We start from the raw sequence: 24008 nt of genomic DNA on the forward strand, positions 1-24008 counted from the left end.
TTCGAAAGTTCTCCAATCTTACTCATACGCAGAACTGCTAAAGAACAGTACATTCTCAACTCCTTTTAACCTTTTGTAGCACAAAAGTACAACTGCTGAAAGACAGAGGAGTGTTCAAGACTTTTTGAATATGACTGAACAATGTAAATAAATCAATCTGAGTAAATATTTAATTTTAACTCCGGCGGGATTTACATATAAACATTTCTTTATCTCTCTTCCTTTGTAAATTATGTTCCTGGTTCATTGTAGAAGGAAAAAACAAACAAATTTTCCAGTTTCAGTTTAAAAAATAGCATTACGAACAGATGACAAAAGCAATAATGACACTGCATTGCAAAAGCACAATAAAAAGCAATCCGTTCATATTATAATGTGCAGAAATAAAAATGAAATGTAATTTAAAAAAATGTATTGCAAATAGTGCGAGTTCTGTAGCCTGAGAACACAGCAGCGGATAAAGATAAAATTTTGCAACAAGAAAGAAACAATAATTTCCTCATAAAATAATATTAGCAATATAACTTGTTCTTCGTAAGTCTTTATGATCCAATTCTTCCGGTTATCGCTACTGTATGTTTGATCTATGGTGTTTTCACTTCATTTGTAGAACTACAAGTGTTATGAATAAAGAAACGTAATATATATTTTACTATAAATAATAATATATGTATAATTTAATACAAAAGTTTTTTAATTATTACTGAAGTTATTTCAAATAAGTAAATAATAATAGGCACAGAACAATAATAATATAGAAAAAATGTAATAACGAGCGGGAGATCGGAGTTCGAATGCCCGTCAGTTCAATGTTCAGATGATATTCCGTAAGAATTTTTATCTTCATGTATTTATTATTCACTTATCCCTCTTTAATTAAATACGGGTATCCCTTGAATATAACCATAATGCTGACTTCAATTCTAACAGTTTCATTCATTGTCTCATAACCTAGATAATTTTAAATACTACGAAGTATTCTTTGGGCAAAGACCTACACAGTATTTAAACACGATTATCACGCAACTGTCAATGTAACGAATACTTTTTCTTTTTTAGAAAAAATAAACACTATTATGTTTGTATCTATAATAATATTCTACTGCCGTATTTCATATTCTAAAGTTGTTATAATGAAAAATTCCATCGGCAGTAATAAAATTAAGTATCATTACCAAGCATTCTGTATATTCTAGATCAGTGTTTCTCACCCTATGGTTCGTGGACCACAGGTGGTCTTCGAGGTATGTACCGGTGGTCCTCTTAGATTGAACTTTAGTCCAAAAAAGACAAAAATAAATAAATTAAAATAAAAAATATATAAATAAAAATTCAAGTGAACTGCGTACCATATACTCACTATTTTTGTCAATCTGGAACAAGTATAGATTATATAAATAATAAATGATACAACTTAATGAACTGAAGATTATACAAATTCTAACAGGATATATACTAGGGGGTGATGAAAAGTTCCTGGCTCAAGAAAAACGGATGTCAGAGGTCCGGGATTACATATTTATTCAACGTATTTCCCGTTGAGATCAATGCACTTGAGATTTTAACACAGTTACGTATTAAGTTATGAGGCTTTCCCACCCCAACAATTTTATTTGTCTACTTCAATTTAAAGGGAACAAATCCAGGAACTTTTCAGCTTCCTTGTAGATGTATATTATGATAAAATATTCTTAATACCCTTCAACCATTAAAATAATAATAATAATTATAATAATAAAATTAAAAAACCTAAGTTATTTTTTCTATTAATACAAAGTTGAGTTTAATTAATACTACTCTACAAATGTAAGTATACTGATAAAATGAAAATGAAGTCTTTCAGTTTTACGTCCCATGGTTACGCCAGCTAGGTTAAAGGAGACGGTGATGATGAGAAATGAATGAAATTGTGGAATGAAGAAAGTGAGGGAAACGGGAAAATACCGAGAAAACCTACTCACACGGTGTTTGTCCACCACAAAGATCACTTGGCGTCAGCTGGGATCGAACCAAGGACCCCACGCACCAGAGGTGAACGCTCTACCACCGAGCCACCATGGCCCTCCGTAAGTATAATGGTAGAGGACATGTTCACAGTGGTCTGTAGAATATTTGACTAATCAAAGTGATCCCCTCATGGGGAAAAAATTGAGAAACGCTCTTCTAAGTTATCATTTTGCAATATTAAGTAGCGGAATAACTAAATTTATCATTATTTTAAGACCCTTATTAAGAATCAAGCTCCTTTACCGTATGTGTCTGAGAACCTTGCGTAGGAGGAATATTAAGAGACATATAAAGCGAATGTCTGGGTAATAATTACTGCACTCTTGTACACTAGGTATCTCTAACCCTAAGGCTAGTTTTAGACGGAAGCATTTATCATAGCATTTCTCGCAGCAGATGTACTACCAAAAATTTCGTATAATATTCTATGGCATCGAAATTATATGGTGCTTTTACGTGGTAGCATTTTGATAAGCATCTTGTCGTGACGTAGCAAACAAATCACTGGAGAAGAGCGCAAGTATGGCTCCGGAACTAAAGCGTGAGGTAGCTAAAGCTATAGTAGTTGTAATAACAGTTCTCGTCGGTTCAATTAAAAAACGAAAACCACAAAAAGTATGTGGGCAAAGAGCATCCCCACTTCAACTCATTTTTCTTTACTATAATTCGATTTCCCACCCAAAACAAAGAGCATGGATATTTGGCACCAAATCTTTCGCTTCCTTTTAACACACCACGGCGCTGCAATCGAACCAGAAATGCTGGGGAAAATGCTACGAAATAGAGCAGGTTCTATCGACAAGAAATGCCATAGAATACGTCATGGCATGGGAAATGCTATAGCATTTGCTATTTTACACGGTAGGATATCGATGATAAGATTTTTGCTTCGAGAAATGATACGATAAATGCTTCCGTCTAAAACTAGCCTAATTCTCGATCTACTCATTTACTCCCGCCTTCTACAGTTTTTGTATCGTCCTATAGCACGGAAAGGAATTGGACACTCTCCCTCTCCTCTATTGACTTAGCGACCCCGTCTAGATGATCTTAGTTGCCTTCAGGCTGAACACTCACAATCTACATCATATACAGTCTTCTTCAAAAAACTTGACCATCCTTTTCTCTTTTAAATGACGAACGCACAAAAGATAAAGATCTTAGTCAAACAAGTTTCTAATTCATTTGAGTTACTTCCGCTTATGCATAGGATTTTTTTTTTTTTTTTTTTTTTAATCAAACTGTACATTTAGCTTTTTGTACACTGTACAATAACACTTAACACATTGACAACTGCTACCTTTGTCTCAGAACACGGACGAATGATATTGGTACAAAGTACCATCTAAACATGTATGTGTGTCCAAATTTGAACTTGAAATTTTATTCGGAAAGCCAGGGCGCCATCATCCGTTGACTTCATAATGTGATTCTCGTGTATCTTACCAACAGTCCTGCACCGCAACTTTTGCAGAAGACTTCTAGGAAGCACAGGAAGGGGAATCTTCTGCCATTCCTCTTTACAGGCTTCCCAGAAGCCCAAGAGAATGACACGACATGTGTGGCTTTCCTGAGGCCCACAGATATACATAGGGCTGGCATCCAATGACGTCATCGGTATGTTCCAAATGGAATAGTCTTGTCTCTGTTGGTTGGTTGATTGCATGTACAGTGTGTGCGTAGAATGAGATGTATGTGATGAGACCTTGTCTTGAAACGGACTTCATTTATGGCATTTCCATACAGACGAGGCAGGTCCTCTGTATAAATAGGTTAGCACCCCGTTCAGCACGGAGGCTATATGTAGACCTATAACTTAACGTGGAATCCGGACCACATGAGCTCCCACGGGAAACGAACCTGAGTCTTCCAACCCCAAAGCAGGTACGCTAACTATACAACCTCGAAGGAATTATTGCATAAACAGGTGTCAGTATGTGTTGCTGATAGTATACGCAGGCACCTGACAAACCTGATAATAGTGAATCTTCTATTACAACAGCATCCCGCAACAACCACAAATTTTTTCGATAAAGTTGTCTTGCAATGACGAATGAATTCTGGATGGGATTTTTAGTCGGTCGAAGTGTAAGTTGTGCGAATTTAACCCCAATCGGATAGATAAATGCAGCGTGTGACGAACTTTCACTGCCATCGAATAGATGGCACTCGTACAGTCGTTTGCATCCCTCTCCGAACGATGGACTTCACTTAGGTAATTGTTACAGATCATTTTGTGTCCACACCAGCTTTCTTCCTTTGAACGGCAATTCGTGCTAGAACAGGCTACTCCTGAGAATACGCAGTGTTACTGTTTTGAAATATAATGCCTCGATTTCGTTTTAAATAGTTTGTCACAAATATTGTAAATGTTATACTAATCCAGTTCTTTTTTCTTAATGCATATGCAGTTATCGTATGTTTATTTATTTATTAACCGTCACCGGATAGAGCTCAGAGGCCATTTTATACTGGATATTTAATAACAATAACAACAATGAAAAATATTTGGGGAGGTATCGGCCAGGGCCTGTTTTGTAAGGACCATACCGGAATTTGCCTGGTAGGAATGAGGAAAACCCTGGAAAATTCCAGTCAGGATGGTCGGCAGCGGGAATCGAACCCACGACCTCCCGAATGCGAAGCCAAGACTACCACTTGAGCTACTTCGGTCGGTTTTCATATATCTTGTCAGATTTTGGGCTGGCATTACCTATTTTTGTAAACACATGCTTTCGATGTTTTCTTTCCCTGCCAGAGATGGAAAATAATGTACTAGCAAAAATTCTATCACGACTATTGTGATTAACGTTCAACAGCTCAACTAATTACTTAATTACAAAGATAGTACCTGAGCAGGTAGTGCGCAAATACTTTCATCACGTTGATAATTACTTGTGAATTGCGTTTATTTTAACATATTGTTTATTGTGTCGATGAATCTTAGAATGATGGCATATTAAGGGCCGTTAGGCCTAAAGCTATCGTACGTTTTCGTAATGTCTCCGACGTATTAAATTCTTTCAGTAGACGTTATATATAATAAAGTTACGTTGGATGTACTGCTCATACCTCAATCACAAGGAACGGATATGGATTGTATTAACATCATAAGTGAAGTAAATTCATAATCCGCCATGAATCGGTCTGTAATATGTAACCTGTATATTTCACTTGATCCACTCGGCTACCGTGCTTTGTTGTATGTTAAGTCATGGGGATGTAAGAATAGTCGACGCAATCATGATAAATGATGTTATTTATAGATGAAATTAAGTTCTACGAAGAAATTACGAGAAATATTGATTTATGTAGAATGTATGAATCAAGAAATGAAATAATAATATCGTTTGTAGGCGTAGTAGATAGATGCTGCTTACTTTAATTTTTTATGTGGTACAACAACTATGGACTCATATCTTACGGAAAAATTAAATGAAATCTTTGAGTTTTACGTCCCACAGTTATGCCGGTTAGGATAAAGGAGACGGTGACGATGAGTAATGAATGAAATGGTGGAATGAAGAAAGTGGGATGAAACGGGAGAACCCCGAGGAAACCCATGCACACGATGTTTGTCCACCACAAACTCCACTTGGCGGGGGCTGGGATCGAACTCGGGACCCCAAGCACCAGAAGTGAACGCTCTACCACTGAGCCACCGCGGCCCCTTATGTCTTACGGATATGATCACTGGGCTGCAACACATAAAATACAAATAAACGATTTGACTGAAGAGTTATACTGCATTCTGTTATTTCGTCTTGTGATATGATCTAAAGTTATTCTAAGCCCACGTTCCGTTCCTGCGTCGTGGCGAAGTCCGCATTCTGAGAGCATCAACGAGCTTACACTGACCGTTTCACCATATACCAACCGCTGTGAGCTGAAGGTGAGGAAGTTTCTACATATTGTACGAAGTGTGCATTCATTACATAATGACCCCGCACTTAAATATATTCCTAAGATTTAATTTATTGCACAGGGTGCGGCTCGCAATTCTCTGGGACGTGTGTGGCCATCACGCGAGGAGACACTACAGCACACGGTCGCATTTAACACCCTTGGTTAATGAACTATATCTATAATTGCTTGTTTTTATATTGCTTGATCATATTCTTGATAGTAATCGATCTTATGGAGCATCCATTTTTCTACTTGATTTTAAAAAAATGGTTTGGAAAGTGGACAACATTTCCTTCCCACAACCTGTTCATTTTGAGAGTCTTGATACACAATTAGGGTTGAAAGTTCAACACGTATTCGACTCAATCTCCTGTATGATCATCGATAGCAAGAACTGAACCCTCGATCTCCCGCTTAGTTGCTGGTTAACTATCGCTCTCCTCTTCGCGTAGAATTTCGAAAATAAATAAATAAATAATTATACTTTAAAATACTGTTGCAATTACAATCATTCATTTACGATAGTATTTGAAAGTATTTAAACTGCTTGCTTGCTATCTCAGGCTACTCTAAAGCAAAAGCCAATGTTAACTACTCCCACCACCAGAAAGAAATATAATGAAAAAGAACACTACCGCATGAGGAACTGGCATCGACTGCTGGGAAAGGAAAAGGGGAAAAAAGTATTAAATATTAATTAAAATAAAACAAAAAAATATACTACATTAACTACTAACTAGTGAATTTAAAAACAATAACAAAAACACTTAACACGATAAAATCAAAACACATAAATACTATACTACGATACATGCTATATGAAATAACAGAATTTAGTATCACAAAAATTATGTGGAATACACATATCTGCACAATACACATGATTTCATACTAGCAAGAAAAGCGAACTTCTTTTTTCCTAAAATTCTGTTTCTTTTTTCTTTTTCTTTTTTTTTTAACTTATGCATGCTTAAATGATAAGAACTAACTTGCAAGATCAAATACAACTTTTATTATTCTAGCAACTACCACGAATTAACTATCATATCAGTAGTACATTCAAGCAAATTACACAATATAAAACGTATTTTACAGACATAACGTGAATACAACTTTAGTAGCTTAATATTACTAGTGAGAACAAAATATGAGTTCCGTTTATAGGCATAAATAATTTGACTACCAAGAAAAAAGAATGCTACTCAAAATTATGCTTAAAAGAGTAAAGCGTTAAAAAATTGTTAATAATTGTTAACCCCTTGATTTCGGGTTCATAAAGTTATTCAAAATAGAATCAAAATAAAAGAAAATCTTAAAGAACCAGGAAAGCATTACTTACTTAGCCTTCATATCATGCAATGCAATCCAATGTTATTTTTTTCTTTAAACATTAATGTAATACTGCACTCATACAGCAGACATTTCATAAAACTTGATCACCCACACTTAAAAGTCTTCAATTCAATCCAATTAGAAAATTTTGATACGTGCAATTCTAATTAGTTTTTTCAAAGAGAGTAACTAGTTCCTACTTTGCTTACACACACTATCCACAGATGAGTAACTAGTTTGAGAAAGAGCGACGGGTAGTTAAGCTTTTTTCGAACAAGATTGTACAATTTTCTGTATAGCGTATACTAATTTCCAAAACATCAAATGTTCAGTTTTTAGATTCTACGGTTATTTATGACTTCTACTCTAATTGTTTTTCATGCAACATAACTTACTACCTGCTACATCAATTACTGTCAAAAAACAAACATGCATAATGTAATACTTACCCCGCCGTAGGCATACATATTGTTGTGTGTTTGTGATGGATTCACCTTCGACAACAAGAATCTCGCCTGAAACGAATATTGATATTAGCATTTACTTGTAGTTTAACACAGACCATGTGGAACGTATTTACTTGGTACTCACTTGAGTATTCCAATAGTGACAGAAGAATTTATTATTGGTAATATTTCAAAAATATTCCTGTATCATCTTCATGGTCAAGAGGTGTATGTAGGCTTACATATTTGAATCAAAAACCATTACTGACCATTCGAAAAAAATGATAAAATGTATGGAAATACAAAAACCATTAATTGATGTTCACGCCAGTGAGAGATGGTTATACAATTTCATAAACGTAACATGCAACCAAGAATAACCTCTAAAAGTACGGTGGAAGTCCATTTCAGATTATGGTTCCTTATACACACAAACTTATACAGAATAGTAGACGCTGTATACAACAAAATAATTAGGCATTGACGTAATTATACATTGAAGGGAAAACAAAATCCTGTAGATACAATTATTGTTTATGGATTGCTTTCATTTGTAAAATAACCCAGAAATTTCCTTCTACACAGTTCCTTTCTCTACGATGATGTTTTATTTCTAGATAATTTCCGATTATGGTAATTTTTTGCACAATTATTTCATTATCGTTAATAAATTTAATTATTATTGTGTTCCGATCGTAAACAAAATTTCCATTTTCCGGATTCAGCCTAGAATTTTTTCTTACTTTAAGAAGGTTAAATACACTTCTTCTGTTTCATGACGAAGACTTGTATAGAACATGAACATTCTAATGTTATGTTTGGAGAAGTTAAGTGTCTTGATATAGTAGTATTACTATAGGTAGCAACAGCACTATATCAGGATTATCAAGACACTTAAAACTCTTACAAACACAACATAAGAGATGTCCAGGTTTTACATAGGTCATATTTTTTAATTGGAGACGTGCATTTAAGCTCTAATAATAGCACAGAAAAGTCCTAGCCTGAAGACGGAAACAGGAATTTGGATAACTCTTGGAATACAATACTAACTTGAATTATTAACGATCACCAAATAACCTCTCCAGTCCATAGGTGCACATATGTGCACCTCTGATGTTTATTTTTTTGCTTCTATTCTGAGGCTTGCATCGTAGTAGAAACTGCTTTGTAAGTTTGTGTACCTCGCACCTGCATTTATTACTAATCTTGTTCATTAGATGGAATCAACAATCATCATATTTCAAGCGATAGTTACAAAAAAGTGGACCGCTTAGTGCCAGGACTCTAGAGGATAAACTGTTTATTCCGTTTTAAGTTTAGCTCTTGCGCAATTGACTTGAAATCGTCCCCATCAAATATCCAATAATTAATCAATTGACTTAAAAAATTACCATACTCGGGAATTGTTCAGAAGTAAAATTTCTTCACAGCACCGTGACAACTTCAATCAGGAAACTGTTCGGTTGTTTTACAAATGGTGAATTCATGAACAATAATTGTTTCTACGAGAATTATCTTCCCTCCAATGTTTAATTATTTTAATGGCTAATTATAGTGTTCTATACAGTGTGTGCTATTCTTTATAAGTAATTTTATGTATAAGGAATCATAATTCAAACTTAGTTTTCATCGGTCTTTTTAGAAATTTTGTTCATTATTCATGCTAGTACACATTGTTTATAAAACTAAAACTATCTTACATTGGAATTAATTCCATTGACGTTTTTCTAACTCTATACATATTATTAAATTATTGTGAACAGGTCTTCTCGGGCTAGCAGCCAGGTGAATACTGTTGTATCTTGCGACGTTTCGAGGGCTGACATCGTCCTCATCTTCAGGCGAATATGATGGTGCAATGGAGTGTAAGATATAACAGTATTCACCAGGCTGCTAGCCCGAGAAGACCTGTTCACAATACGTCGCCTGGAAAGCTTCAATAGATACTTTATTAAATTATTGTTTTCAAGCCGTCGTTTTTGTGTGTAAACAAGAATTTACCTCCTAGGTTTGAAGATAAGAACAGGAACGTTTTCGAAATAAAACCCTTTTTCGTCATTGGAATACTCAGATAATTATCAACTCATGAGTCAATTAGTCACATACGGTAGAAAGCGCTACCGATAGAGAGCGCCACTGTATATGGCCAGTGAAGCAAGCACGGATAGATACGAGGAGCCGACGCGAAGTGTGTGTAACTTCGTTGTGCAAGAGTCAGTTGCAGTGGAAGCACTCTTACGGAGATATATTTGGTGTTTCTATTCCGAAACGGATACAATCGAAACAGCCGAAGAACGACAGAATCGAAAGGGACGCAAGAGAAAGGAAAATTGTGAACTCTGGCAAAGGATTGTTTGAAGGGGTCCTCAGAGAGAAAACTGTGCGAAAAATACGTTTATCAGTATTATTTCTTTTTGACAATGTTGCTATCACTTTCAGGCCCCGAAAAAAAAAAAATGTACCTAAGGGTATAACAAATTTTTTAACCAAAATATCAGCGACGCCCCCCCCCCCAAAAAAAAAATTCTACAATTTTTTTGAAATTTTCAACACGCAAAAAAATAAAGAAAATACGCATCGATGGTTTTGAAAAAATGCACATTTACATCTAGATAGTATCTACAATCTGTGAAACTTTCAAAATTTTTCGACCACTTCCACCAAATTTTTAAAAAATATTTAATTTTGAGCATGTATGATACGATAATTCGGTAAGGGGAGTTTTTTTTTTTTTTTTTTTTTTTTTTTTTTTTTTTTTTTTAAGGTCAAGGGTAACCTTTTGAGTCAATAGCTACCCAATTTGGATCAAGGACCGATTTCACTATCTTACAAGGAAAGACCCTCATGTTTCTAACCATAAGGGGTTTCGAGATATGACCATCTCAAAAATTGCAAATCACACTTTTTTCTATCCGCCTTCTTTCTTCCCATGTAGGGAAAACACGAACAAAATAATGCTGAAATACGTCTTTAATTAATTTAAATGAAAAGTCTAAATACCAAATTTCCTATTTCTAACCTTAAAAGACTTCAAGATGTTGACATTTTATTATAACAACTGCAACCCCCACCCTTTTCCCCCCGTCTACACATCCTTCAATATTTTAAATGAAAGCTCTAAATACCAAATTTCATTTCTCTAGCCTTAAAGGATTACGAGATCTGGTCATTCTGTTATAACAATTTTAACTCCACTCTTTTTATTTTACCCTTTCTTTTTTCTTTCCTTCCGAAATATCAAAAAAGTGTGTAAACAAATCTAATTATTTTAAATGGGATGTCTATATAGCAAATTTCATGTCCCTATTCTTCAGAGATTCGGAGATATGAATATTTTACTAAAATTGATATACCCCAATTCTCAGCCCTTCCTTGTCGAATATCCAAAACTCCTTCTTTAGTGGTACCTTACGTCACAAATTTCATGCACTGTCAAAATTTGAAGTTCCTAGCTTAAGTGATTTGGCCTGGCGCTGTCAGTCAGGTACTCACTCAGAACTTCTTCTATATATAAATGTTCCTATTTCCTAATCTCGGAAGGGTAGAGACCTGAAGTTTGGTATATGGACTTTCCATTTAAAATAATTAGACATGTGATTCACTATTTTTGATATTTCCCCTGGAACAGGAAAAAAAATCACTCCCATTTCCCCCTCTTCCCGTCGAATTTCCAAAAACCATTTCTTAGTAGTATCTTACGTCATAAATCCTATGAAATGTCAAAATTTCAAGCTTCTAGCTTAAGCGGTTTGCCCTAGGCGTTTATCTGTAAGTCAGTCAGTCTGGACTACTACTTTTATACAGAGAAATTTGATCACGAAAGTGCACTTTAAAGAAAGTAATACCGAAACTATTAAGAATACACATAGGCTAAATGCGCCAGTATTCACTATGTAGCATGTAAACTATATTAAAGAAGCAAATCACAGTTTCTCAGCAAACGAACAAATCGCAAACAAATTCTGAAACCGTTCCTATAGTTTGCCTTATAAATTTTGTTCTGATATACCATCTGGTGGAAGAAAAATTTCGCAAGAGATCTACCACACATGTTTTGATATAATAATAATAATACGAAGATGAAGGATACACACTTTATAGAAAAATTAAAACTATCGTATCATTCTTAGCTGTAATAAACTGCTTTTCCAATGCATTAATGTGTAGACAATATTGCAAATGCTATTGTTACAGGTGTGGGATACAATATTGCGAAGCAAAAAGGGTTGGAGGGGAGAGACCACTGGACTTTTATATGCTGAAAAACCTTTCACTAGTGAGTTGAAAATGTACGTATGTATCCTCGAACCTTCATTCCTTCTCATTACGCCCTATGAAGACATTACAATTAGAAAGTGAATATATAATCATTTTACAAAATAACATTTACAAAATAACTCTTTACATACACTGGCGCATTTACCCTACAACAGAAAATTCACTACTATACCAAAACTATACAAATATTCATATTACCTGTGAACCTCCTTGTTCCGTATCAATATACCGAGGCATGGGAAACCTATTTTGTAGAATATCCTGTGCATCATCCACTGGAGCCTGCAGTAATTGTCTGAAATTTTCATATTCCGGCATATCCTGATAGCCCAAAGCCCTCCACTGCGCTATAGTCTGGAAAATAATATAATAAAAAGCGCAACATTAGAATAAGTATCTAAAGTTAAAAGTTTGTATTTTTACGCAAATTCTATAATTAAGAATATGGCACAATTTCAGTTGATTCGTCTTCAACCTTTGACAGGTCCATTTTTTCAAGCGTAAATTGAACAGACTTGTTACATTTTCTTGTGTCTTCTAAAACAAAATATCATCCTTAATAAATACTGTTAAGTACGATGACACAGACTGTTTACATCGTGTTACATCCATTTCGCTTAGAGAATTGGATAGCTGTAAGTGATTTATGTTTACTTTAAATGCACAACAATTAAAGACGTTCTAGGTCTTGCTTATTGTTCAAGAAATAGAAGACACAAGAAGTAACAAGTTGTATTCAACCACATTTGAATACATTTGTCGAATGTTGAAGACTAATCAACCTAAATTCAGTCAAAGATAAATAAAATTTATGCAATATAGGGTAAGCTGTCATATTCTTTACTATAACTTCCCTACAATACACACACACACGCATCAGTTATTAATATAACATTCGTTACTTTTCAAGTTAAGTTGCGGTATTTCAGTGGTATCTTCTTTAACTCTCCGTTATAAAGGTACTGCACCCATCACCTCAAATAGCTTTGGCTATAATTTTAGCACATTTTTAATGCGTTGGGATATAAGATAATATTGCTATTATATGATTTTACTATTATATTATTGATTTTTTTGCTTTTCTTTCATTCTTTATTTGGCTATGGTTACATGTACACGACTATGTGCGGACCCAACTGCTTATAACAAAGTAACCTTACAAAATAAAAAAAGATAAATTTATTATTTTGCTTTATATTTTTAGTTTATCTTAGTCCTTCATAAGCTGTGTGGAAGGTTCTAGAAAGCTGACTCCCACTGGAAGTACAAGGAGTATTTTCATGAATATATATATATATATTGCTGAAAATCAATTTTCATTGTTTAATATATAGCAATAACCTACATAAATTAATCTTATTTTGAGCAATTTTCTACAAAGAACTTATTTATACCCTTGTACTTCTACTGGGGGCCAGCTCTCTAGAACCTTCCCAACTATGTGCATTCACTTACTGGTGATCTCAGGAGGCAGTCGTGACAGAATAGGTATGCATGGTTGCGCAGGCAGATGTACTGACCACAGATTTGGCACTGATAGTTGGTTTTCCGGTCATTCTTACGGCCACAGGGCTTACACCTCGAGTACTTTGTCTTCTTCGCTGCAGAAGGAGTTGAGCTACTGGGACCAGGCGTGAATCTCTGCAGTCTCTGCTGCAGGGGTTTCGGAAGGTATCTGAATGCCTCCTGACGTCTCCGAAGGATAAGGTCGAGGGCGAGAGTCTTAAGGAAGTTCTATGCAGTAGGTTTTCCTTCGTATTGGAAAAGTAGACTATGTGGGCATTGATTCCGGCAACATTGAGTAAAGAGAAAAAGATTCTGAGTAGCCATTTTCTGCAGGCTACACTAACCTCATAAGTACCACATAGCTGGTCCATGGTGTCAACTCCTCCTTTGGTAGTGTTGTAACAAGTGATTATCTCAGGATTTTTCTTGTCTCCGGTCGAGTCGTCTATCTTGCCATCAGGTGGAGAGTGGAGAGAAGAGTCACGATCTTTCATTTTTGGACACGTAAGACACCAAACTCATCCGGTTTCCACACCCGGAATGTGCTTTGTAGACTGCACGACCACTGTTGTCGGAGAACTCCTTAGGAAGTTCCCTTTTGAGGATGGTTCCTACAAGCGTCAGTTTGTACATGTCCAGGAGCGTGGTTTACCAATTATCCGTCGTAATGTTTCTTCCGGAGCCACTAATCTTGGTTATCAGCAGTTCCACCACATCACCTGGAGAGTTCCTTTGACTGAAAGGGCCATCTGGTTGTTTGCCAGCGTAAATTTCCACGTTTGAGGTGAAGAACATTTTAGAATCGGCCAAAGTGAAAACCTAAGATTCTGTATTTGGCAGGCTTAGTAGGGATATACTGAATAAAGGAGCAGTACCCGCGAAAATTCTCCAGCTTCTCGTCAATAGTGACGTTACTACCAAGGGCATAACTGTCCTGGCAACCTTGGATAAAAAGGTTGAAAACCTCCCGGATTGCAGCTGATTTAACTTCCGCACGTCGGGCCTGGCGAGTGTTCAGACATCAAACCTGAAACACTGCAGAAGGTACCTATATCGAGTGATGGTCATCGTCAGAGGGAAGATTTCCACTCCAGTTTCATCCATAGCCCAGTATTCGCACAGGCTCACTCTTCCCGACTTAAATACTCCAAGCAGGTACGGCAGACCACGAAGGGCCTTGACTTCGGTTTCAACTGCCTTTCCGTACAGGCTTGCCGTCTTGTTTTTGTAATTTTCAGTGCGCGTCTCGATCTTCTTGTCGGTACTGTTGATGATATTGATAATCTCGGCTGAATTGCAAAGGCTGAGGGCTTCTTCCGGAGTCTTATCATTCTTTGCTTGGCCTCTTAGTCCAAGAGTTCCTTTGATATTCCACGACCTGGTGCGAACCTGCTTCTGATTTGGAGGTTTCTTCATCCACTTGGTAGAATGATCCTTTCCGATGTAGTAGGCCTTACTTCTGTGTTGGGCGCCATCTTCATAGTCGTCGGCATAATCATTTGTGTTTGTGTAATGCTCTCTCTTAGAAATATGTTCATCCGACTTCTCGCCACCATCATCTTCGATCAGCACTTCCTCTAGTTCCTCATCGCCTAACTTCGTGCCTTCCTCATATTCCACTGCCCAGCTACTGACGGTTTCCTCATTATCTACTCTTTTAGTAGTTTCAGAAGTCTCTCGGCCTCCTCCTCGTCACAAGCAATTTAAATAACCAATATTGCACTAACGAAATAATGAAAAGAAGAAAGCAATCGTGATGAAAATGCATAAACACAATTAAAAAGGTGGGGTGCATAAAACCCCACTATGATAGCATGAACGTAAACGTGGGGTGTATCTACCCCAAGCACAGAGAACAGCGATGTTTATTTGACAACTTCTTCTCTCAGAGTGAAGAAGGTGGGTCACACACGTCTATGTATATGCGCACAACAGCTACTGAGACTGACAGCGGTACTCATGAACTCATCTAGTAGTTAGAACTGTAAGTAATATGACTGGGGTATAGTACATCCCATCTTTGCGACGGAGGGTTAATGATTATTCAAAATCGTGAATAATCAAACCGATCAATATGCATAAAAACTGTAACACTGAGTCACACACTGTTATTTATTTTCCGATGTTTTACATACAAATACATTACTCGGACTAGTACAGGACTCACACATTACTTTTGGGTTTTTAAATGGCTATAAGCTCCCATAAAACTTCACAAAGAAGAATACTGACTTACTACATACTTTTATCTTCCGATTTCTCTAAGGCTAGTTTCAAACTAATTATTAACTGTACTGTAAGAATCATATCCCAATTTCTCGATTCGTGTAACAAAGCGTGAAATTTAAATGGACAGTGAATTTGAATAATTTTTAGCTTACCAACAAACAATGTATAGTCTATTTTGCTTTATAGAACCTTAGTTTTGGCTCTATTACCCGGCTGATCCTATTAAACAAAATATACTATGCACAGATATCTTGCAATTGACACTCATTGACGTTATTGTTAAATAAATATACTACTCACTTCTCCGTGGAAGATAAGTATCTGGAAAAAGGTGTCCATAAGTAATATTCTGTCTGGTTGAATACTACTGGTATCCAAAAGTACAGGCTCAGGAGGACCATTGAAGCTATAGCTGTAGAGAACAGGCTGGATCATCACCAATGATTGTGTCAGATCTTCTCTCATTAGCATATGTCTGGAACAGAAATGTGAAGAGAGAAAAAATGTCAAGCATTTATTATTATTGAGCTTCATTTAATAGTTACATTAAGATTAATCTGTGAGAAAGCTGTGAATAGTCGTTTTGAGAGAAAGAACCGTTTGTTTGTAGGTTGACATGGAATCCAAATCACAAGAGCTCTAACCGGGAATCGAGGCCGACGCTAACCATATACCCACGAGGAAGCTCAAAGGACAGTAAGTTCTATCCACTTTTGTAACTCGGCTTCGAATTCTCCTTGCATAGATTGAGACACTGGATAATACGGTCTCACTACTGGTTCTTCGTCAGTGAGTTGGATTATATATAAAGCACTACTGACACGTTGAGGATGTTCAGAAAAGAGATGACATTTCATCAGAACATCGAAAAGACATGATTCTGTACTTTCGTCAAGGCTGTTCTCGAAGACAAATATTTCTGTACTTCAGATTCACAGAGTTTGAATTCGGTGGGCAGTGGCTTAACTGGTGACCAAGACTAATCCCCTAAGGAGTAACGTTTTTGAAAACTGAACGACAGTCAATTTCAGACGTGGTACCGTCTTGCTTATCAGCTGGCCACTCCGGTCGCCCAATTTCATTCTCTTTCGAAGAAATAGTAATTTGTAAAACAATAGCTTTATCCGTAGTAATGACAGGTTTCCCTGAATTATCTCGCAACCGAATCATCATTTTTTCCTTGTCAATCACGACTTGAAACTTATCTAGGAAAGGATATTCCAGAATGAGATCAGTACGAAGATATTTTATTACAAAAATAGGAATATTAAAGATGTGATTTGAAATATTCAAACTAAAGACTTGGACACCTCAACAAATTTCTTTCTACCAGCAGACGCTTCAAGGGTTAAACACAACGAGGAGTAATTTAGCAGAAGGAAATCTTGTTTTCAAACTTCCTAATCCATGAAGCATACATCGCTGCCATTGTCGATGGTATAAGAAAGATTCAAACAAACAACAGTGCCTTTTATTAGAGGGCAGGAAAAGAAATAGTGCTCACTCCACATCTCATCAACCTTCTTCTCTAGAACGAAGTTCACATTTAAAAGATTAGCTATTACTACTGTCAATGAAATTAGGCTACAAATAGCCTCATCTTATGTGTTTCCAACGGTAACAAACACTCACATGAATCCACGAGTAGTTACTCTTCTTTTACCTTTATCCTCGTCCCCCCTATGATGATCCTCGTACTAATACGAAATACAGAGATATTTTAAAAATTATGTTCGATATTATCACAATTGATTAAATATCTTAGTTTCAAAACACTCAAGATATGACTATTTTTATGTCTCATACATTTTAAATAATAAGATACGACACATACCTGTAAAACGATGTTTCATCAGGGCTGTTGTTGAACACTTGTAGAAATTGTGACCTCCGAAGATGATACATAAATTGAGGATATAAGCTAAAGTTTTCAGATAACCTAAAGCTATTTGCATCATCCTTGTTGTATTCGCCGAACTTTTGACACTGAAAGACAAAGATGAGACGATAATCAAGGCGAGGTTAGAAGTTATGATGTAAGAAGTCAATTTACTTCACCACTCATTTCATACGAAACCTGTTGGGATCATTTTCCCAATAATTTCAATTTAAATGTACTATTACTATCATTAAATGAAAGAAATCAAACTAGCGGGCAATTTACCGATAAGAACTGCTTCCTCATTTTATATCCAAGTACGGACGTACAAAAGTCCCTTTATGACCAAAATACAAAATTTTGTATCTTGCATTTTACAATTATATTATTATAATATTAAAAAAAAAAAATGAAGACGTGTTCTATGTGCAAAGAGAACACATGTAATGAAAGAAAACTCACCAAACGTATTAACATCCTATCAACCCAACGAAGAACATCTGGGCCATCATCCGTTTCAGCACGATGCACTACCATTCTTGCCATCACTACCGCTGCTGCTTCTTGATCAAAACCAGCGCTGATATGGTGAAGATTTGCCGTTGCATCAGCCCAACTGCAAGGAAGAAAAAAGAAAACACCGGTTTTGCCAACTGTCAATCGTTTAATACAATGTAATATCTAATTAAGATAATGATTACTTTGTCCAGCATTAACATTCTTTAAAACTTAAAGTAATTAGTTAAACACAGCTAGTATTAACGAATATTTATGAAATATGCTAAGTCATGAATACCGTAATAAAATGAAGTGATATCAATGACATGTAACTGGAAAATATTTTTAAAGGAAATCTGGTCAGTTTGTTCATTTTTCAACTCAATGCTATAGTGGCTGCGAGATGTTCATATGAAAGCAGTCTGTTTTAATTTTATTGCTTTTTCTTTTTCTTTTTTTCTTTTTCTTTTTTTTCTTTTTCTTTTTTTTTCTTTTTTTTTTTTTTTTTTTTTTTTTTTTTGCGGGGGAAGGTGGTAAACTTTTTAGACTACGGCGTGAATCTAAACCTTACTTTTACCTACAAAATGTCATCAGGATTGATGATCCGGACTAAATCCGAACTTCGCATATTTTCCAATTCTGTCACCCTGCTTTACACGAAAAAACTTTGCAAGATACTTCTTCAGTTAGTAGCTGCTAGGTCTTGGATGCATTATCATCGAGAGATTATCATTTTTGACGATGGAACACGAAAGGAAAACTTTAACCGTACATAGCGGCAATGATTATAATTTGATCCTCTACACTGCAATTCGAAATTCACAAAAGCTACAATGAAAAGAAGATTCAATGTTAAACCTTGTTTGTAAACGAAATAATAGTAATATACGAGGGGTATTTAACAATTATTGCCTCTGATATGGGAGTTAAACAAAAATATTGTGCTTATAATATCTTGTACTCTACAGCTTTAGAAGAATGTGTGCCAAGCTACACGGCCATGTCACAAATATTAGTTGTGTTCTCATGTTTTGCGGGTAGCAAGTACATCCGGATTATGAAAATGGAGAAAACTGAAGTGCGTACCCTGCTCAAATACTTTCAGATGAAAGGTCTAACCGACAGAGATTGCACGTTGATTTGGTTAATGTATTGGGTGATTCTGCCCCTCCTACCAAGTGATTAAAAGAAGTTTGTAACGTGAATTACGTTGTGGCAGACAAAGCTATAAGCATGTAAATGGTGCTAGTTCTCCAACAACAGTATGTACGCACGAAAACATTAATGTTGTGCATGACTTAGTAATGAATGATGAAAGAATGACTGTACGCAAAAAATCTAGTTTTCCTACATCTCTTGAACCTACTAAATATATTTGTCAAAGATGATTTCCAATAAACCTGCAAAAGCAAAATAAAGCAAAATATGCTGTTAAATACCCAAAAATAATTGGAATTACATTTTACTCGAAGTATCGTCTTTGAAGACTTGACAAAAAATACAAGGACTGACGCAGAAAATTGCATGCTAATAATGGCTGGCGACCAGATTCGTAACTACGAAACACATGTGTGTACTGATGGCATTCCGGTTATTTTTGGGCATCTCCTCGTACACATTTCAATAGTTATTAAGGAAAGAATTTAACTTACTTTCTTGCTATCGTGGTAACTCGAATACGCCGCTGGCCACTGGAATGTTGGTATTGTGTTATGAACTGAATACAACCTCTTCCTCCTTGTGGTATGGGTGCAGCGTGCTATTGTTTTGAGGAATAGAAATAGGTACAATTAGAACTGACAAGATACTAAAGCGCAAATACTGACGACGGCTTCTTTCCCTATTAATTCTACCTATGCTAAAATAAAAAGCGCATTTTTAACCAATGATAATATAAAAGAAATGAAGTACAATACACACACACACAGTGATTAATGTTGAAGCACCATCTCTCCTCTTCCGTCTGCATGAAGTCTTGACCCACCCGACCTTAACAGCTCCAAGTTAGGGGTCATTTCGTGAACACGTGAAACTATGATGTGACGGAAAATAACTAGTGTGAAAGTAGAACAACAGGATTAACATTACGTTTCTTATAAAAATTAAGTCGTCACCAAATGGAACTTCTGAACGCTAAATGAAACACATGGTGTTATGTTCAGAATGTAAGTCTTTCAGTAGCATAAACGTTTCTCAGAGGGGAGAGAAAGTGTTGAAGACAAAGATCGTTCAGGTAGGCGGTAGTCTTCAGTTACTGAGACAAACATCAACAGAATACGGAATACGCGAGGTGATCAGGAGTGACAAAAGACTGGGAGAGCGTGCAGTGGCTTGCACAGGAATCTGTTCGGCGGATTATCACAGAAAAATTAAACGCGGAAAATGTGTGCCAAGATTGAGCCAGAAAATAAAATCTCCCGCAGGAAGAAAGAGTGCCGTCAAGAAAAGGACATGTACGGAACACATTACATCGCATCGAAAATGAACTAGAATTGTTGGAATCTGTACAAAATATAGATTTCTACCTACAATCCTGAGACTAAGGGGGCAATTCATGCAGTGAAAGTTCTCGGTTACCCAGATTAAAAATAAATAAAAAAATAAAAGTAAAAAAAAAAATAAATAAATAAAGTATCGTCACGTTCAAAATTTAATGTTCTCGTGTTCTAGGTCTTCATGGAATTGTAATGTTTGAGCGAATGAGTGAGGTGTTTGAGTGGGAGTGACTTATTGGATGGATAGTAAGTCAGGATTACTACATTGAGATTTTGACCAGATTTCGCGAACGAGTGACGAGGAAGAAGCTTAAAATGTGAATGGATTCTACACTAGAACAACACACCAGGCCATACGATTCTGTCTATCAGGCTATTTTTGGCGCGTAAAAAATATCACTGTCATGGAACATCCCCATCTAGTCGCCGGATCTGGCACCATGCAACTTTTTCTTTTCCCGATACTGAAGTCCAGCCTCAGCCGCACCTGAAGATGTCAAGTTGAAAACGACATATTTCATACATGAGCTCAAATGTTGTCAGCAGTAGCAGTAGCGAATGCATTAGTGTGTGAATGCCAACAAGAACTACTTCGAAGGTGAATATCATACTAGGCAGTAGCGCTATAAGTACCAGAACCTATAAGCAAAGTTCTTCTTTCTTCATACCTCTGTGAAGTGAATATTCTTTGTGCAAGATTGATATGTTGCATTTTCCTTCAATTCAAGGAATCAAGAAGATTAATATTTTCGTATTCATGCATGCCTTTTGTACTTATTGTTCCAGCAACTCTTAGTTAAGAGGCAATTATTGCGATTAATAGATTAAGCAGTTTAGATTACACTAAAGAAGGCGACAGTAGTACGACGAAATCATCTGTATCTTTCGACAATTTTTTGGGAATATAAAATGGACATATAAAAGAGACCAATGGCATCTTCAAGCAATTTCTCTCTACTCTTTCACATTTCTTTTTACCCACTATATTTTTTTTACAATACTTCCTGCTTGTTTCTTCTACATAACAATTATTTAAAACATTTTGGACTTTTTTGCCCAAAGCTGTAGTTTACAAAATATAACAGCCTTTCAATCCCCCAACTAACGTGACACCAATATTTGCTGACAATTCCCCAACTAACATAACATCAATATTTACAGACACCTACAAAACAAATTTTTCCGGTTTGTGTTATTTCTGCCACTTTCCACCCTGTTGCTATTAAGATATCTTCTAACTCTCACTCTTATCTTACGCGTATCACATAACTACGTAATCCCTTTCTGTTCGCCGCATATTGATGAAAACCAACGAATCCAAGGGAATTTTACACCTAGAGAAAATATTTATTTAATTAATATGATCCATAAAATGGTTGCCTTCAGCACGCACAAAATGTCTTTCATCAGGCAATAATGGGATATAATTAACACGAGCAGCAATACGGGCCTCACAATGACGATGCATCTTTAAAGCTGTGAACTACACTCCCAAGGGTATATGGATTCGTTGATGACAAGGAGCCATTTGAAAACCTTACAATATTCGTGAAAGGAGACAAAAATAGCTAGGCATCTGCGCATTGCATTTCACATGTACTGGATAGCAATAAAGCCCAGGAATCTGACCACTTCTTCGGATATCATGTTCCTCTAAGTGTCGATCGACTAAATGTAACCTGTGGAGTCGGACATATCTCACAAAATGAACTCACCATCTAACTTGATCTAAAATATCTTCTGTGAACTTTCAATTTAAAGGTATCAGTCTAATACCTCTATTAGACTACATCCACTTTATTTCGAAACGGATGCTACAAGATACATACCACATAAATAAACAGCAAGTACTCATCTCTATATCATGAGAAATTTTAAATTTGATTTCGATCCTCTCTGAGACCTTTGTCAATATCATTTCTCCTAGTTGCATTTGCTTCATTATATAATCATCTTAGAGATATTTCTGGAAAATTTGAATGACACAGGATTATTCAATAAATAATTTAACTAGTAGTATCACTTGCTACCCGCACTTCTTCACTCGTAGATTTCCGTTCATAAACAATGACTTAGTGGCTACTTTAGTTATCAAAAGTTACGGTGGTTTTTCTATTGGTAAGTAAAGATATGTACTCATTATTTTTATTATTGTACTTTACAGAATAGTTCAACACATACACAGCGACATTTATAACTGAAATTTCAGTGTCTATGAACGGAAAAATACAAGTGAATAAATGAGAGTAGCAACTAATCATAGTACAACTTAAATTGTTTTTCTTATGATCTGTCTTCAAAATTTCCAGAAGTATCTCGAAGATGATTATATAATGAAGCAAATGTAACTAGAAAAAATGTTCTTAAGAAAGGTTCCAGAAAGGATCAAAATCATATAACCTTCAAAATTAAGCAGGATACAAAGATGAAAGCTTGTGATTTATTCATATCCAATTTAGTACACAATTACATACAAGAATTCATTAATATGATACTATCTACATACTACAAGCATTTAAAGTGGCCCAAAAACTTTTCTTAGTGAATCCATCATCAAAATTCAGTTTTAAACAAGCAACATATTTCAGATTTAAAGACTTTTTTAAAAAAATAAGAAACTTTTAGCCAGTCGGACTGAATTTACGATGATATTTAAAGAAAATTTTCCACCCAATAGTACTCACAGGTGACTAAAGTAGAACTATTACCTGGTTAACAACTTCGAAGAAGAAACTACAAGTTGTGTTTGGATTAAGAGTACAAAACTTCCATTGGCAAGTTCCACCCATTCCGATTTCGGTATCTGAAACACAGCTGCCTTTTACATTCAATGACACACACGGTCCAATTGCACCAGAAACTGGAAAAGAAAAGCATGTAAATTACAGCTAATTAGGAGAAATAATAATAATGATGAACTGGAGTAAATCAGAGTATATCATTTACGTGAATTAATAATTAAAAAATAATAAAATTTATGTTTATTTCCAAGCTTGAACAGAGCCAGGTGAAAGCAACACACCTGGTATTCAAGTTTTTTTCTCTCTCTCTCTCTCTTTCTGATAGGTTCTAAAATTGAGATTCCCACACTAGAATAAACCTTGAACATCAACCCCTCACTACTTACAGGACCGACTGCAGTACACATGGCCATATACATATTCTTCGTCGCTCTAGGTAGAGTTAGGTAATACCTCTGTCCATTTCGAAGAATACAAGCATGGACTTATACATGTAGTGTTATGAACTAAAAACTTAGAACTTTACGCTGTCAACATTTTCAACTTGTTTTCATTTCCCATTCTTACTGTATGAATAATACGTAAGTTTAATAAATGTGGGTTTTTGCTTAACCCTAATTTTTATATACTGGTTCTCATGTTGTAGTAAAGTTATTAGTATTATAGTTTGTGTAAATTTGGCATAGGA

The 24008-nt window shown here is 35.8% G+C and overlaps 1 protein-coding gene across 3 annotated transcripts in view; it reads right to left on the reverse strand.

The window, feature by feature from the left end:
* The window catches only part of Sec23 (transport protein Sec23), a 52591-nt gene that overhangs the window by 2376 nt on the left and 26207 nt on the right, over positions 1-24008 (reverse strand). Inside the window, exons 9-16 of one of the 3 annotated variants that reach the window (XM_081730454.1) lie at positions 23288-23439; positions 19737-19843; positions 18049-18202; positions 17542-17693; positions 16008-16182; positions 12171-12326; positions 7695-7760; positions 6549-6569 (exon numbers count right to left, since the gene is read on the reverse strand). In XM_081730454.1, coding sequence (XP_081586580.1) covers positions 6549-6569; positions 7695-7760; positions 12171-12326; positions 16008-16182; positions 17542-17693; positions 18049-18202; positions 19737-19843; positions 23288-23439 — 983 coding nt within the window. Of the gene's footprint in view, positions 1-6548; positions 6573-7694; positions 7761-12170; positions 12327-16007; positions 16183-17541; positions 17694-18048; positions 18203-19736; positions 19844-23287; positions 23440-24008 lie in introns of all 3 variants that reach the window. The other 2 variants (XM_081730453.1, XM_081730455.1) reach the window with 2 other exon arrangements.

This window comes from Thermobia domestica, chromosome 11 (genome assembly GCF_964235325.1).
Source record: "Thermobia domestica chromosome 11, izTheDome1.hap1.1, whole genome shotgun sequence".
Classification (NCBI taxonomy): Eukaryota; Metazoa; Arthropoda; class Insecta; order Zygentoma; family Lepismatidae; genus Thermobia; species Thermobia domestica.